General features: G+C 50.9%; 1 protein-coding gene across 1 annotated transcript; it reads right to left on the bottom strand.

Moving 5' to 3' along the window:
• Positions 1–6,480: 6,480 nt before the first annotated feature.
• LOC142570613 (uncharacterized) lies at positions 6,481–13,916 on the bottom strand. The gene is made up of 2 exons (XM_075678979.1): positions 12,914–13,916; positions 6,481–6,632 (listed from the first exon to the last, which is right to left on the bottom strand). Exons 1-2 carry the CDS (start codon positions 13,914–13,916, stop codon positions 6,481–6,483), a joined length of 1,155 nt encoding a protein of 384 aa, XP_075535094.1.
• Positions 13,917–14,123: the final 207 nt, after the last annotated feature.

Below are 14,123 nucleotides of genomic sequence, written 5' to 3'. Positions count from 1 at the left end.
TTGTCAAAAAACGATCGCGTGTCGATGTCATGTGCAAGTGAGCGAACCATAGTTGGTCAAATATAATATGGAGCTCTCAAAAAGTGTCGCTTCAAAGATGGTCGCTTCAAAATATCTACCAGAGTGTGCCTCTATGATAATTGCCTCTGATGATGTGAAAACTGGTCAGACCTTTATTTTGCTGCCTGAGAGCGGTGGCCAATGCTATGAGCTTATTGGGAGGTGCTGCACAATCAGTGGGACATTCTGTCATGTCTCTCCTAAAGAAGCATGTTGGATACTGTAGTGAATAAAATAGAAGCCTTACGGAAAGAAAAAAAGTGCAGATGCATGCGTGCCCGGAAAAGGCGCACTAATAGTAGCCACAAAGTTCATATTGAGTTGTGCATGGTGAACAGAGACACAAGAAAAACATATGCCTCGGGAGGCGCCCATCAAGAAGTATGTTATGGAAAGTTACCGAATACGACGTCATAAATTAATTTCATTGCCGACATACAGCCCATGACGAGCGCTAACCGTTTACACCTCTAAGTCAAACCTCCTCTCTTGTCCGCATTTCAAAAGCGAGAACGGACGTAAAAGGCTTGGAAGTGCAGGAACCGGTATTACTAACTTTAGGCAATATTTTCTTAGCGTACTTTTCAGCGTAAAAGCGCAAAAGCAGGGCATGTGCTTGTTCCGGAATGTAAAACGTGGCAAAGGTTTATTGCATTCTCACAAGACCACCTTAACTGGTGGGAAATAGATTATCCTCTCATCGAAAAACGTTCTGGGTAAAATTCTGGGTTTTCTTACGTCTTGTACCGACAAAAGGTATTTAGGCTTCTCAGTTAACATGGGAGCTGTAAGATCTTTTCCGTAATGACCAAATGCTTATCACTGCAGAACAGTATACCGAGGTGAATGGTTATTTTGATTGTGAATGTACGTCAGAAGCACATTTCGTCCACAAGAGTAAGCGAGTTACCAGCGATAATACACTTTTGCTACAAAGTATTACACTGTACAAAACTGCTACCTGTCAAGCTTTGCGGGCACCAAGAACAAATATATCGGAACTGAGCCAACCCGCGAACAATTAGGCAGAAATAATCGGATAGTGACCGCACCAAGGAAATTTACTGAGTCAGAAATTTTTTTTTATTTCGTATAATTCAACGGCTCCAGAAGGAGTATTGCGTGAGGGGAGCGGTACAGATAACAATTGTGGAGCAAAAACATTTTGTTACGTAAATATGAACAGAACGAGAATAAAATAATAAACAAAGAACTCGAAATAAATAAAGATAAAAAGAAAGGAAGGTAAACGAACAGTAGTTAGTTTTCAGTATACGTTACTGTATAACACAAACGTGGCCAAGCGAATTGCCTTTCTTTAATGTGCTTCTTACCGCTCCCTTTCAGTTCCAGTGAACATGCCAGAAACTTGCATCAACAAGTTCATAGACAAAACAAAGAGTCATGACATTAGCCGGGCAGCGGGCGCGGGCGAGCGTCTCAATGCACGTTTTCCACTACTCACCGAACATCGCAGTCCGGGCGCTGCAGCAGAAATGTTCCTCGCGTCTGTGCTTCCTGCAAACCCGTGTTGTAGCGGATGGCTGTTTGCCCGTTCTAAGTTTCGTGAGCCAATTCTTCACGCAGCATCTTGTCGTGTGGCTACGTGTGAATAAGGCTGACACCAGGCTCTGTTGCGTACGTCAGGCATCGCGGCACGAAGCAGTAGCCTACCATGGCGCACGCCTCCAAAACAGCCACTACCTATCATAGTAATTCAAATGCTATCAAGGTGGTCCCCAAGGAGGTAAAACCTCCCCACTTAATCAGAATCGCAGCGCAGGTGCAACTGTAAACTTACATGTTGAGTTCGCTTCGGCGTTTGGCGTCACCAAATGCCCAATTTCCTGGTTTCTTGTTTTTACTTAACATTGTGCCCCTAGATTACTTATACGGTACTGATTAGCGCCGTATATATATATATATATATATATATATATATATATATACATATATATATATGTATTACAAATGGGGTGTTCGCCGCCTACCAGCGCTAGGCGGAAGGAAGTCAGCGCTAGTGAAACGGGCAAGCAAACTCTTCTGGTCGTCGTCTTCTTTTTCGCCAGCACCATTCCCACTGCCCGATGCCTTAAGTACAATCACTCCTCACCGAAACAGTAGCCTCCTGGTGACCTAACGACAGGAGAACACAGGTGGTCATGACAACGCTTGAGCCAGGAGATGTGGACAATTTCCTGGCCCCGACGACGCTAGTCGGAAGGCACTTCCATTGGCTCGATGAGGTAGTCTAGCACGGATGTATGTTTCAGTACCCGATAAGGACTGTGGTACTTGGAGAGCAGCCGGGAGGAAAGTCCTGGAGCAGTAGAAGGCATCCACAACTAGACCAGCGAGCCAGGGGCAAAGCACGTAGCTGTAGTGGATGAATCGTGGCGATGCTTTTGGCGCCACTGGTCGTTGGATGTGAACGAACGAGCGAGCTGGCGACATTCTTCGCCGTGTGCTGTCGTTCTAAAAACAGCCGTCGACTGTGAAGAATCTGGCCGGTAAGGTAGAATCGTGTCCATAGTGCATGAAGGTTCGTGTCTGTCAAGGACAAAAAAAAAGGTAGAACCCAGTGGTCGTTTGTATGGTAGTATTGTAAGCGTAGGTGACGAAAGGGGGCAGAATGCGATGCCAATTCGAGTGGTCACATGAAATATACATGGCCAACATGTCGCCAAAGGTGCGGTGAAAAAGCCCGGTCATCCCATCAGTTAGAGGATGATATGCCGTGGTAGTAATGTGAATGATGCTACACTCCTTTAGCAATGCTGAAATGACGTCGGAGACGAAAACGCGACCGTGGCCGCTCAGTTATTCTCGAGGTGCACCATGGCTTAAAATCAGGTTTTCAAGTATAAAACTAACGACGTCCTTTGCTGTGGCAGATGCTACGGCTGAAATTTCCGCGTACCCCGCGAGGGGGTCGAAAGCAAGAATAACCCAGCGGTTGCCGCTTGCAATGTTGGCAAGCGGACCGTATAGGTGAATGCCGACGCGGTCGTACGCTCGCGCGGGACATGGTAAAGGTTGAAAGGGGCCGGCGGCATGTTGAGGGGGCGTTTTGAGTCATTGGCATATGTGGCATGACTGCACCTACTGGCGAACGAAACGGTGCATACCGCGCCAGTGGTATCGAACCTGGAGGCGAGAGTATGTCCTTAACGCACTAGCGTGGACGCATCGTGGGCCGTCGTGCCACGTGGCGCAGATGTCGGAGCGGAGGTGTCGGGGTATAACAAGCAACCACTTGCGGCCACACGAATTGTATTTCGCTAGAGTAGCAGCTTGGGCTTGTCGGTTTTCCATCCTGCTAGTAACAGCGCAAAATGTAGACAAGGGACGAGACAAGAAGACACCACAAGCGCTGGCGCTTGTGGTGTCTTCTTGTCTCGTCCCTTGTCTACATTTTGCGCTGTTACTAGCAGCACACGAATTGTAGTCGCGGTGGTACAGCAGGTTATGCCAAATAATGAAGTGCGCGGCTTGGCGAAGGAGGGTGCGAGAGCTCGGCGCTGGTGACTGGCTAGACAGGAAGTAAATAAGCGAAGAGAGCTATGGGTCCTTGCGCTGCTCTGATGACATGTCTCAAATGTTAAAGGCGAAGGCACCGCAGATGGAAAAAGACGAGTGGACAGGACGAGGAGGCAAGGGTGACCGGGATAGAGCGTCTGCGCCTGAATGATTTCGGTCTGAGCGATAAACAACGCGGTTGACATACTCTGGTAGGGGCAATGCCCAACAGGCGAGGCGACCAGTTGGATGTTTTAGTGAAGATAGCCAGGATAAGGCATAATGGGCGGTTACGATGGAAAATGGATGCCCATACACATAAGGACGAAATTTTCCGATAGCCCAAATGATGGCGACACGTTCCGTCTCAGTAACCGAGTATATCGCCGTGGCTTTGGTTCTGGAGGCGAGGTGAGAACGCGTCGCAGTTCTTGGAATGCGTCATCGCTCGCCGAGAACCAGGTCGATAGGTCAGAACCGCGCGTGAGGAGCTGTGTCAAGGGGGCGATGAAAGAGGTCAAGTTACGCGCGAAGCTTCGGAAATATGAGCATAGTCCGGTGAAGCTGCGAAGCTCCTTCACGGTGGTTGGCTTAGGGAACTCGGATACGGCGCTAAGTTCTGTGGGGTCCGGGAGGATACCGCCTTTTTAAACTGCATCGCGATAATAGTAAGTGTGCGAGCGCCGAAGCGGCATATTTCCTAGGTATACTTTGTGGCGCAAAATGCATTTCTTGACAAGGGACAGAAGAAAGGAAGACAGGTAAGCGCCATTTCTTCAAATTTACTTGCAGTCCTGCAGTGGAGAGGCATGCAAGCACTTGCTCGAGGCGGCTGAGGTGCGACGCAATCTCGGTGGGAAAAAACGCAATGTCATCTAATAAGATGGGCGCTTTTTCCATTTCAGCCCTGGAAAAATGGCGTCTATCATTCGTTCGATTGTTGCCGGCATGTTGCAAAGGCAGAACGGCATGGCAGTAAATTCATATAGCCCACCAAGTGTTACAAACCTGTCTTTTCACGATCCGCCTCTGCCATTGGCACTTACCAATACTCGGAGCGCAGATCCAACGAGGAAACGAATTCTGCTCCCTCCAGACTGGCCAAGGCATCGTTAATGGGCGACATACATCTTTCCGTGTTATTCGGTTAACGCCGCGATAGTCCACGCAGAACCATATGGAGCCATCTTTTTTTTAAAAGAGTGCAACCGGGGATGCCCAGGAACTGTTAGAGGGCTAGATGAGGCAACGCTGCAGGATGTGGTCAACCTGCTGGTCGATGATCCGGCGTTCAGCGGGCGACACACGAAACGGACACTGGCGCGATGGCGTTTGTTGGCCGGTGTCGATACGGTAAACGACTGCAGACGCTGGGCCCAATGAGTGTTGTTCAATGTCAAATGAGGCACGAGAACGCGGGAGCAGCTTTATAATTTCTGTGTGCTGTGCAGGCATGAGTTCTGCGTTGACGCAACGAGTGAAGACTTCCACAGGGGCATCGGTCACCGTGAGAGGAGGCGCGGCACAAATCGGAAGTGATGCCGTATCACCAAACATGACAGTCGGTCGAACGCAATCGAAAGCTTCAGAGGCACCAACGCACTCGTCGCGGAGTAGGGATGATAGGGAGGCCGACGGATTGCACACGTAAATGGCAGCAGAAGCGTCCCAAACAGTGACGACCACAAACGGAAGCAGAATGTTCCGGCGGCGCGCTCAAGTGGCCGACGGCGTAAACAGAACAGATGAGTTCGCAACAGAGTTATATGACACAGGGACAAGAACGGTGGAAAAAGGTGCGATATCGATGTCAGAGGCGGCAGCAACATCAGGAGAATAATGGTCGTCAGGGTCAAAGCATGGCACTGATAACGTAAGTTTGACATTTACGCTGTCGAGAAGAGTTTGGTTGACTGATAGAAAATTCCATCCAAAGATAACGTCGTGCGAGGAACTAGATAAGACAACAAATTCGACGACATACATAGCACTTTGAATGACAACCGGGGCTGTGCACGACGCTGTAGGTTGAATACGATGAAAGGTTGTCGTACGCAGCGAAAGAGAGGTAAGGGGAGTGGCCACATTGTTCAAATTACGGCAAAGCTTCTCACTAATTATAGCAATGGCGGCTCCGGTGTCAACAAGTGCGTGTACGGTGACGCCGTCTACAGACAGTTCGATTTAATTTGCTGGGGAAGAATGAAGTCTTGAAATGTTCGACGTAAATTCAGTCCTCGCCTCTGGAACTGCGACTGTTATTTTCCCTGTCGAGTTGAAGGGCAGGGTCGGCGAGCCATTCGAGAAATGGGTCGGTGACGGGAGGAAGGCGGCCGGCGAAAATGGAGGGGCTGCCGGCTGTAGGACGAGTCCAGATGAAGATTAGATGGTCATTACACATAAGTCAAGCAGGCTTGGAGTTTGAGGCGCCCCCACTGACAGGTAAACGGGAACTGCGACTGCGGCAGAATTGTGCTACGTGGCCTGAAAAATGGCAGGGATAGCATATTGGCCGGTTATCAGTTGTTCGCCACGGGTTGAGGAGAAGGAACGGCAGCTGCCGGGTAAGGTACGAGAATCGGACGTGAAGGTGGCGGCGGCACCTGGAAGGTGCCGATGGCCCGGTAGGCATAAAGAGCCGGAGGAGCGTAATGCCGGGCGACAGCGTCAGCGTAAGTTAGCGGTTCGGCAGCAGGGTCCGGAGGAGCGGCAGGTGGCAGCGCCACGGCAGCTGATGTCTGAATGACGTGAGGAAGCGAAGGAGCCAAAGTGGTCGACGGCTAGGATGCGCTAGTCGCCAGAGAGAGTTGGCGTGCGACTTCCTGGCGGATGAACTGCTTTATCGTCGGCATTAAAACAGAGACGTTGGCAACGTCTCGGCCAAAACCTAAGGGAGATGGATCAGCGGTGTCCTGCTGAAGCACGCTGCTTGCGCAGCTCGACGTACACCTGACAGAGCTGTATGACTTCAGCAATCGTCAAGGGCTTCTTTGCGACGAGCATCTGGAAGCCGTGGTCATCAATGCATTTCATGACGTGCTTGGTCTTGTCACCTTCGTCCATAGATGAGTTGACGTGCTTGCAAAGCTAGATCACGTCGTCAGGTCGACCACGCAAGCGCTGCGCAGCACGAAGCCGGTGAACGTGAGGACGCCCGAAGACACCTGCCAAAGTTGTCGTGAAAGCCGGCCATGGAGGTGGTAAGATGGCATTCATGATTACGGAACTATAGGTTTGCCACGTCAGTAACGTAAAACATCACATTAGTGATCTCGGCGCCGTCGTCCCACTTATAATAGTCGCTTACACGGTCATATTCGGCGAGCCAGTCTTTCACGTCATGGTCGCCTCAGCCGCTAAATATAGAAGGATCGCGCTGCCGGATGACGCCAGAGCATACGATGACTGGGACACGAGAGCAGCAACCTGGGACGGTCCCGGATTATCCATTTCCATAGCTGGTGGTAGCGCCGACTGCGAAGTTCTAGGATGTCGAAGAGAAACCCAGAACTTCCACCAAATACAAAGGGGGTGTTCGCCTACCAGCACTAGTTCTTGGTTTGCAGCGGTAGGCGGAAGCAAGACAGTGCTAGCGAAACAGGCAAGCAAACGCTCCTCATCCCCGTCTTATTTTCCACCAGCACCGTTCTCAATGCCCAATGCCTGCACTAATATATATATATATATATATATATATATATATATATATATATATATATATATATATATATATATATATACATTGTGACGAAGAAGATCGGCAGGCTGAAAAGCCCCGTTGCCATCGTGTGGCATGTACCAAGTTCGTTCGCTGGCTGCGCCCTACCTGCTGGTGCTGAGTTTGTCGCTGCTGCTTTACGAGCCGAATAAACGCCCATTTACAATTGGTGGAGCTGCTGGGTACAACCAGAATTCTGGAACTTCGTAATCGAAAACTCCAGCCCGTCTTCATAATGCCGATAGAAGGACCCCCAAAACCACAACCCGCTGCCCGTGACTACCGTGGTCTGCCCCGGCCCGTTGCGGCAACGCGACCCACCCATCTTCAGTGGTACCGAAGACCATGACGTAGAAGACTGGCTCGCTGACTACTACCAGGTGAGCATCCACCACCACTGGGACGACACCAAAAAACTTAATTACGTGTCGTTTTATTTTAGCGGTGTCGCCAGCGTGTGGCACTGCAACCACGAACGTGATCTGACGACGTGGACGGCCTTCAAGACTAACGTGACAGAGGTATTTGGGCGCCCGCGGTTCGCAAGCTTCGCGCCGAGCAATGTTTGCGTGGCCATGCGCACCAGTGTGGGGAGACATTTACCAGCTATATAGAAGATGTTGTCGACCTCCGCAACCGCGTTGACGTCACAATGGCTGATGCAGAGATGATCCGCCATATCTTAAAAGACATTGAAGGCGACGCCGTCCAGATGCTGTTGGCGAAAAATCCCTCGACAGTCTCTAAACTCGTCAGTCTCTGTCAAAGCTTCGACGAACTGCGCAAACAACGCTTGGCTCCCACCAATCTACACCTCAGGCCACTTCAATGTCGAGCTTGGCTGCTGCCCCGGATAACACTTCGCTGCTGCTACAGATCCAGGAGTTCGTCCGTGAAGAGGTGGCTCGTCAGCTTTTTTTTATTCCACTTGCACACGACCAGCCGAGTACTCCATTGGTGTCCGCTCTCCAATCTGTCATCATGGAGCAGGTGGCCAACCACATTTCGCCGTCTCTTTCGCCGTCGCCCACCCGTATCCCCTCCAGTCCGTCCACTTGTGCACTATGCGCGACCCCAAGACCATTGCCGCACGGAAGACAACCGTCGGATTTGTTTTTATTGTGGCCGTGCTGGACACGTGGCACGTCAGTGTCGCCTGCTTACACCGAACGTCCCGAACAATGTGCGTCCGTATGCGCCACGTTTCCAACAACGCCGCAACTATTAGGATGCCTTTAAATCTCCTTCTGCCGTCGACACCGCAAATTCCGCCGCTCGCCGTTCACCTTCTCCTCGCCGCCGCTCGCTTTCCCCCATGCACCGGCGGCGGAGACCTTTGTGCCAGGAAAACTAAATATTGCAGTTCAGGAGGCGAGAACTCCGGTGCGAGTGAAATGTATAAGGCCTCACACTTCCCCGAAGAACGTTATTGAATCGCAATAGAAGGAACATTCACGCTAGCACTTGTCGACACCGGCGCTGCACTTTCTTCGATAGATGCCCGTATGTGCCGCAAGATAGGAAAAGTGACGACGCCGCTTTCTGGACTATCTCTTCGAGCTGCCAACGTGCAGCACGTCGAGCCATCCGGCGCCTGCACTGCTCGTGTCGTAATTCAGGAGGTCCTCTATATCATAGAATTCATCGTGTTGCCATTATGTTCACACGACGTCATATTCGGTTGGGACTTTCTCTCCACATATCATGCGATCATTGACTGCGCCCGCGCTGAAATCGAGCTGTTTCAGTTTTCAACCGATATTATCACTGACTATAAGGACCATTGTCGCAAAATCGCTATTTCATAAGACACCGTTATACCTGCCTGGTCTTCCACTCTTGTCAGTATCTCTTGGGAATCTATAGATGATGGCACAGTACTCTTCGCTCCGTCGAAATCTTAGTTTGCCGCCGTTCAATACCACTGCCGTTCGCCGTCCTCGAGCTCAAAGCTGGCGCCTCTTCATGTGCGTCTCAAACCCATCAGCTGAACCAATTACTTTACGCCGCCGTGAAAGCCTTGGCAAGCAGAGCCACTGGCCTCATCTTCAATATTTGACACGATGGACGACTCCACTTACCCTGCTGCTCTCGAGGCATCGCCTCCTCAGCCACTGCCGCGTTCTTTTACGCCAGCTATTGCCAGTGACCTTAAGACGACGCAGCGCGACGAACTTCTTCGCTTGCTCCAAGGCTTCTCTTCGTCTTTTGACTGCCAAGCAACATCACTCGGCCGTACAACTTATGTTTCGCACACTATCGACACTGGGAGCCATGCACCAATTCGACAGCGTCCCTACCGAGTATCGGCGACCGAAAGACGCGATATCAATAACAAGGTGAGCGATATGCTCAATTGCGGTGTCATCCAGCCTTCTAGTAGTCCTTGAGCGTAACCAGTCGTCCTAGTTAAAAAGAACGACGGCACCATACGATTTTGCGTCGATTATCGATGGCTTAGCAAGATTACCCGAAAGGATGTATACCCGTTGCCACGTATTGACAACGCACTTCACTGTATGCAAGGAGCGGAGTTTTTTTCCTCCTTAGATCTCCGCTCTGGCTACTGGCAGGTGTCCATGGCTGACGCTGACAGCTCGAATCCCGCGTTTGTAACACCAGACGGCTTGTATGAATTCACTGTAATGTCATTCGGTCTGTGCAATGTGCCCGCCACCTTCGAACGCATGATGGACGGCATCCTACGCGGCCTGAAGTGGCATACTTGCCTCTGCTACCTCGACGACGTTGTCGTCTTTTCTCCTGATTTTCAGACCCATCTTCGACGTTTACATCAAGTTTTGACCTGTATCCGGAATGCTAGTCTCCAGCTTAAGTTAAAGAAGTGCCGATTTGCAGCTCGAAAACTGATTATATTAGGCCACGTTGTCTCCAAAGGAGGCATTCTTCCTTATCCTGCTAAACTTCCGAATCCGAATTTCCGAAGCCCACTAACTTGAATGAACTACGCGGCTTCATTTGCCTATGCCCTTATTTTCGACGTTTAGTTCGCAATTTTGCTAGTGTGATCGCACCACTAAACCAACTTCTCCAAGGCGACAATGAACTTCCTGCTTGATCGGAAGCCTCTGATGATGCTTTTACGACTCTTCGTCACCTACTCACGTCTCCGCCAATCTTGAACCATTTTGATCCACGCGCACCGACAGAACTTCACACTGAAGCCAGTAGTGTCTGCCTTGGTGCCGTGCTCGCACAACGCAAGCGCCCTATTGTCGAATACGTAGTCGCCTATGCCAGTCGTGCCCCCCCGAAAGCTGAGGCTAATTACTCAGTAACAGAAAAAGAGTGCCTGGCTATCCTATGGCCTCTTCAAAAATTTCGTCCATATCTCTACGGTCGACGCTTTGACGTGGTGACGGATCATCACGCTCTTTGCTGGTTGTCCAACCTAAAAGACCCGTCGGGCCGCCTCGTTCGGTGGGCCCTCCGAATCCAGGAATATGATATCCGTGTGGTATATCGCTCTGGACGCAAACACACTGATGCCGATGCCCTCTCGCGCTCCCCAGTTACTTCAGACAGTAGTACCTCTAATGACAGACATGACATCTCACCACTTGATATCCTGGACATGGCATCGGAGCAACGAAAAGACCCATGGATCGTCATGATATTCGACTTTTTGTCAAATCCTCCGGCAACTTTGGCACCTCGAGCGTCACGCCGACAGGCGCAGCATTTCACAATCCGGGGTGGACTTTTATACCGCCGCAACTACCACAATGTCGGCCACAAATGGCTCTTAGTAGTGCCTCGCCACCTACGACAAGAGTTCTGCTCCGCTTTTCAGTTTGAACCACAGCGTGGTCACGGCCGAGCGTCAAAAACTTACGCACGGCTTCGCCTACAATATTATTGGCGAGGGATGTACACCTTCGTCCACAAATACGCGCGCTCCTGCATTGCCTGCCAGCGACGCAAATGTGTCCCGCATCTCTCCACCGCACCTCTCCAACCACTTCCCTGCCAAGCTCAGTCATTTGACTGTGTCGCATTAATATATACTTGCCTATTCCATCTACTGGCGCTGGCAACCGATGGATTGCTGTCGCCGTAGATCATTTGACACGGTATGCTGAAACCGCCGCCTTGCCTGCCGCATCAGCAAAAGACATCGCCTCGTTCATACTAAACAACTTCGTTCTCCGCCATGGCGCACCTCGTGAACTGTTGAGCGATCGCGGCCGCGTATTCCTCTCGGACGTCCTGCAGTCACTCCTACCTAAATGCCAAATTACTCACCGCACTACTACTGCTTATCATCCGCAGACCAATGGCTTAACAGAACGACTCAACAGAACTCTTGCTGACATTCTATCAATCTATGTGGCATCTGACCACTCGAACTGGGACCTTGCACTTCCGTTCGTCACTTACGCACATAACACTGATTCTCAAGCTACTACCGGATTCTCACCATTCTTTCTGCTTTACGGCCGCCAACCCTCCAGCACTGAAGAAATAAAACGAAGGACACCGACCAACATAGAAGTGCTAAAAAATGAAAAAAATCTAAAAGACGTTTCGGCTTCGCTACGGAAGCCTTGTTCACAATGGGATGACGAAAAGTTCATGGAAGCTTATGTATGCTTTAGAACGTGACGTAAGCAGCGCGTGTATGACGGGGGGAGGGTTCCCTCATTTCGATTAAGCGTGTGACGTGTTTTTTGTATCTCCAGTGATTCCAGATACAGACGTGATTTTTGGTTTCTTTCTTGGCCGATAATTCTCGAGCGATCCCAGTCGATATTGTGGCCCGTTGCATCCGTGTGCTCGGCAAGGGCATTCGACACTGTACGCTTCTTTTCAACATCTTTCTGATGCTGCCTCAGTCTCTGTTTGAAGTTCCCGATTCACCGATGTATGCGTAGTCGCAATCTGCGCAGGGTATCTTACAGACCACGCCGGGAAACGATTCTCTCGGAAGCCTGTCCTTACCGCCGACGAGCGCTTGCCTCAGCTTACATACGGGCACGTGCGCCACCTCAACGTCATAACTGCGTAGAACGCGAGACAAGGTTTCGCTTATCCCTGGAACGTAAGGTATGGCAGCACGCTTTCTTGGTCGGGGATTGGTCGGACGAGCAGGATTGGACAGACGGCGCTCCACAGCAGTCAAAAAGGATGTGGGATAGCCGCTTGCCGAGAGATCACCTCGCACGTGGTCCAAGTCAGTGGAACAGCTTTCTGCTGTGGTGCAAATGCGGTTCGTACGGTTGAGCAGTGAGGCAGCAACCGACCTTTTGTGAGCGTCTGGATGAACGGATTGAAAGTTCAGGTAGCGGCCAGTGTGTGTGTCCTTACGGTACACGCTGAACGAGAGCCGTCCATCGCGTCTGGTGACAAGTACATCTAAAGAAGGGAGTCTGCTGTCGACCTCTGTCTCAACTGTGAATTGGATGGCCTTTTCTTGACTGTTTAGGTGCGCAGTGAACGAATCCAAAGCGCTGCGCCGAATCAGACAGAAACAGTCGTCCACATAGCGCAGAAAACCTTTTGGCCTAGGGCTGAAGGACGCGAGAGCACGCCTTTCCAAACATTCAATCGTAAGATTGGCAGCGGTAACAGCGACGGATGCACCCATTGCCGTACCGTGGACTTGCCTGTAGAAGATGTCGAAACAGAAGTACGTGTTTCCAAGGCAAAAACAGAGGAGCCTCTTGAGGTCGGGAACGTCAATGGGCGACCTGTCTGGCAAGGTCCTGTCAGATTCCAGAGCAGAGGTGCATGCTTCCACAGCCAAGTCAGTCGGAATTGAGGTAAACAGCGATACCACGTCGAACGAAACCATCACCTCGTCGTCGTCTAGAGACACGTCACGAACTTTTTCAATAAAGTCACAGGAGTTGCTCACGTGCGTGGAGCTCTTCCCGACGAGTAGAGCCAGAAGCTGGTGCAGGTATGCGGACAATTTGTAGAGAGGGGAGCGAGTGTAGTCGACGATTGGACGTAGGGGGACGTTAGGCTTATGAACCTTTGGTAGGCCATAAAGTGCAAGTGCAGCACCGTTATGACAGAGAAGCTTGAAATACAAAGACTTGCGCTCGGGAGCTACGAAGCGGAACACGTCAGCCAGGAGAGTCTGGAAGTCCCTCTGAACCTTCAAGGTCGGGTCCCGAGTGAGCCGGACGTAAGTGTCCTGGTCATTAAGCAGAGCCAACATCTTGTTTTTGTAGACAGCCGTGTCAATTAGCACTGTTGCATTCCCCTTGTCGGCGGGAAGGATCACGATTGCAGTGTTCGCCTGAAGACGCTTGACAGCTTTTCGTTCCTCAGCGGAAAGAGGGGAAACAAACTTCCTCCGGTGCAGACCAGAAAGGACACCAATGGCGCGGGTGCGAGCCTCGTCAGGGCGGGACGGGACAACTTGGTTAACCGCGCACTCCACCGCACACACAACCTTTCGCACGTCAGGTGCAGGTGCAACATTGAAATTCTGACCCAGCTCTAGGACCGAGGCCTCGGCTGGGTCGACGCTGTGCGAAGAAAGGTTGTATACCGTAGTTCGTCGGTTGTACGGCCGGTATGGTCTGGTAGATTCCGAAAGTCTGTCAAGCTTGACACTGTGCACCAACCCTGCATGACGGGCACGCATGTTGGCTTCAAAGTTGGCGTGCAGCTGGATACTTGCAAAATGATCTGGACCGTGGTCCTCCAGGCGGCGACGTGCAAAAAACGCCTCGTTTTCAAGCTTCCTAATACTGTCACGACAGTCCTGTATACTTGCTTGAAGCAACAGCCTACAGTGTCGATTGCCCTTGCCGAGCACACGGATGCAACGGGCCACAATATCGACTGGGAT

This window comes from Dermacentor variabilis, chromosome 2 (genome assembly GCF_050947875.1).
Source record: "Dermacentor variabilis isolate Ectoservices chromosome 2, ASM5094787v1, whole genome shotgun sequence".
Classification (NCBI taxonomy): Eukaryota; Metazoa; Arthropoda; class Arachnida; order Ixodida; family Ixodidae; genus Dermacentor; species Dermacentor variabilis.
The sequence above is the reverse complement of the archived record's forward strand: the minus strand, read 5'-3'. Positions and strand labels throughout refer to the sequence as shown.

What these genes read in the sequence shown, in the direction of transcription:
- LOC142570613 (XM_075678979.1), bottom strand. Translation starts at nt 13,916, where the DNA reads ATGCGTGCCCGTCATGCAGGGTTGGTGCACAGTGTCAAGCTTGACAGA. An exon ending in CTTCTACAGGCAAGTCCACG is followed by an intron (nt 6,633 to 12,913) that starts GTACGGCAATGG and finishes CTATGGACGAAG; the next exon opens with GTGACAAGACCAAGCACGTC.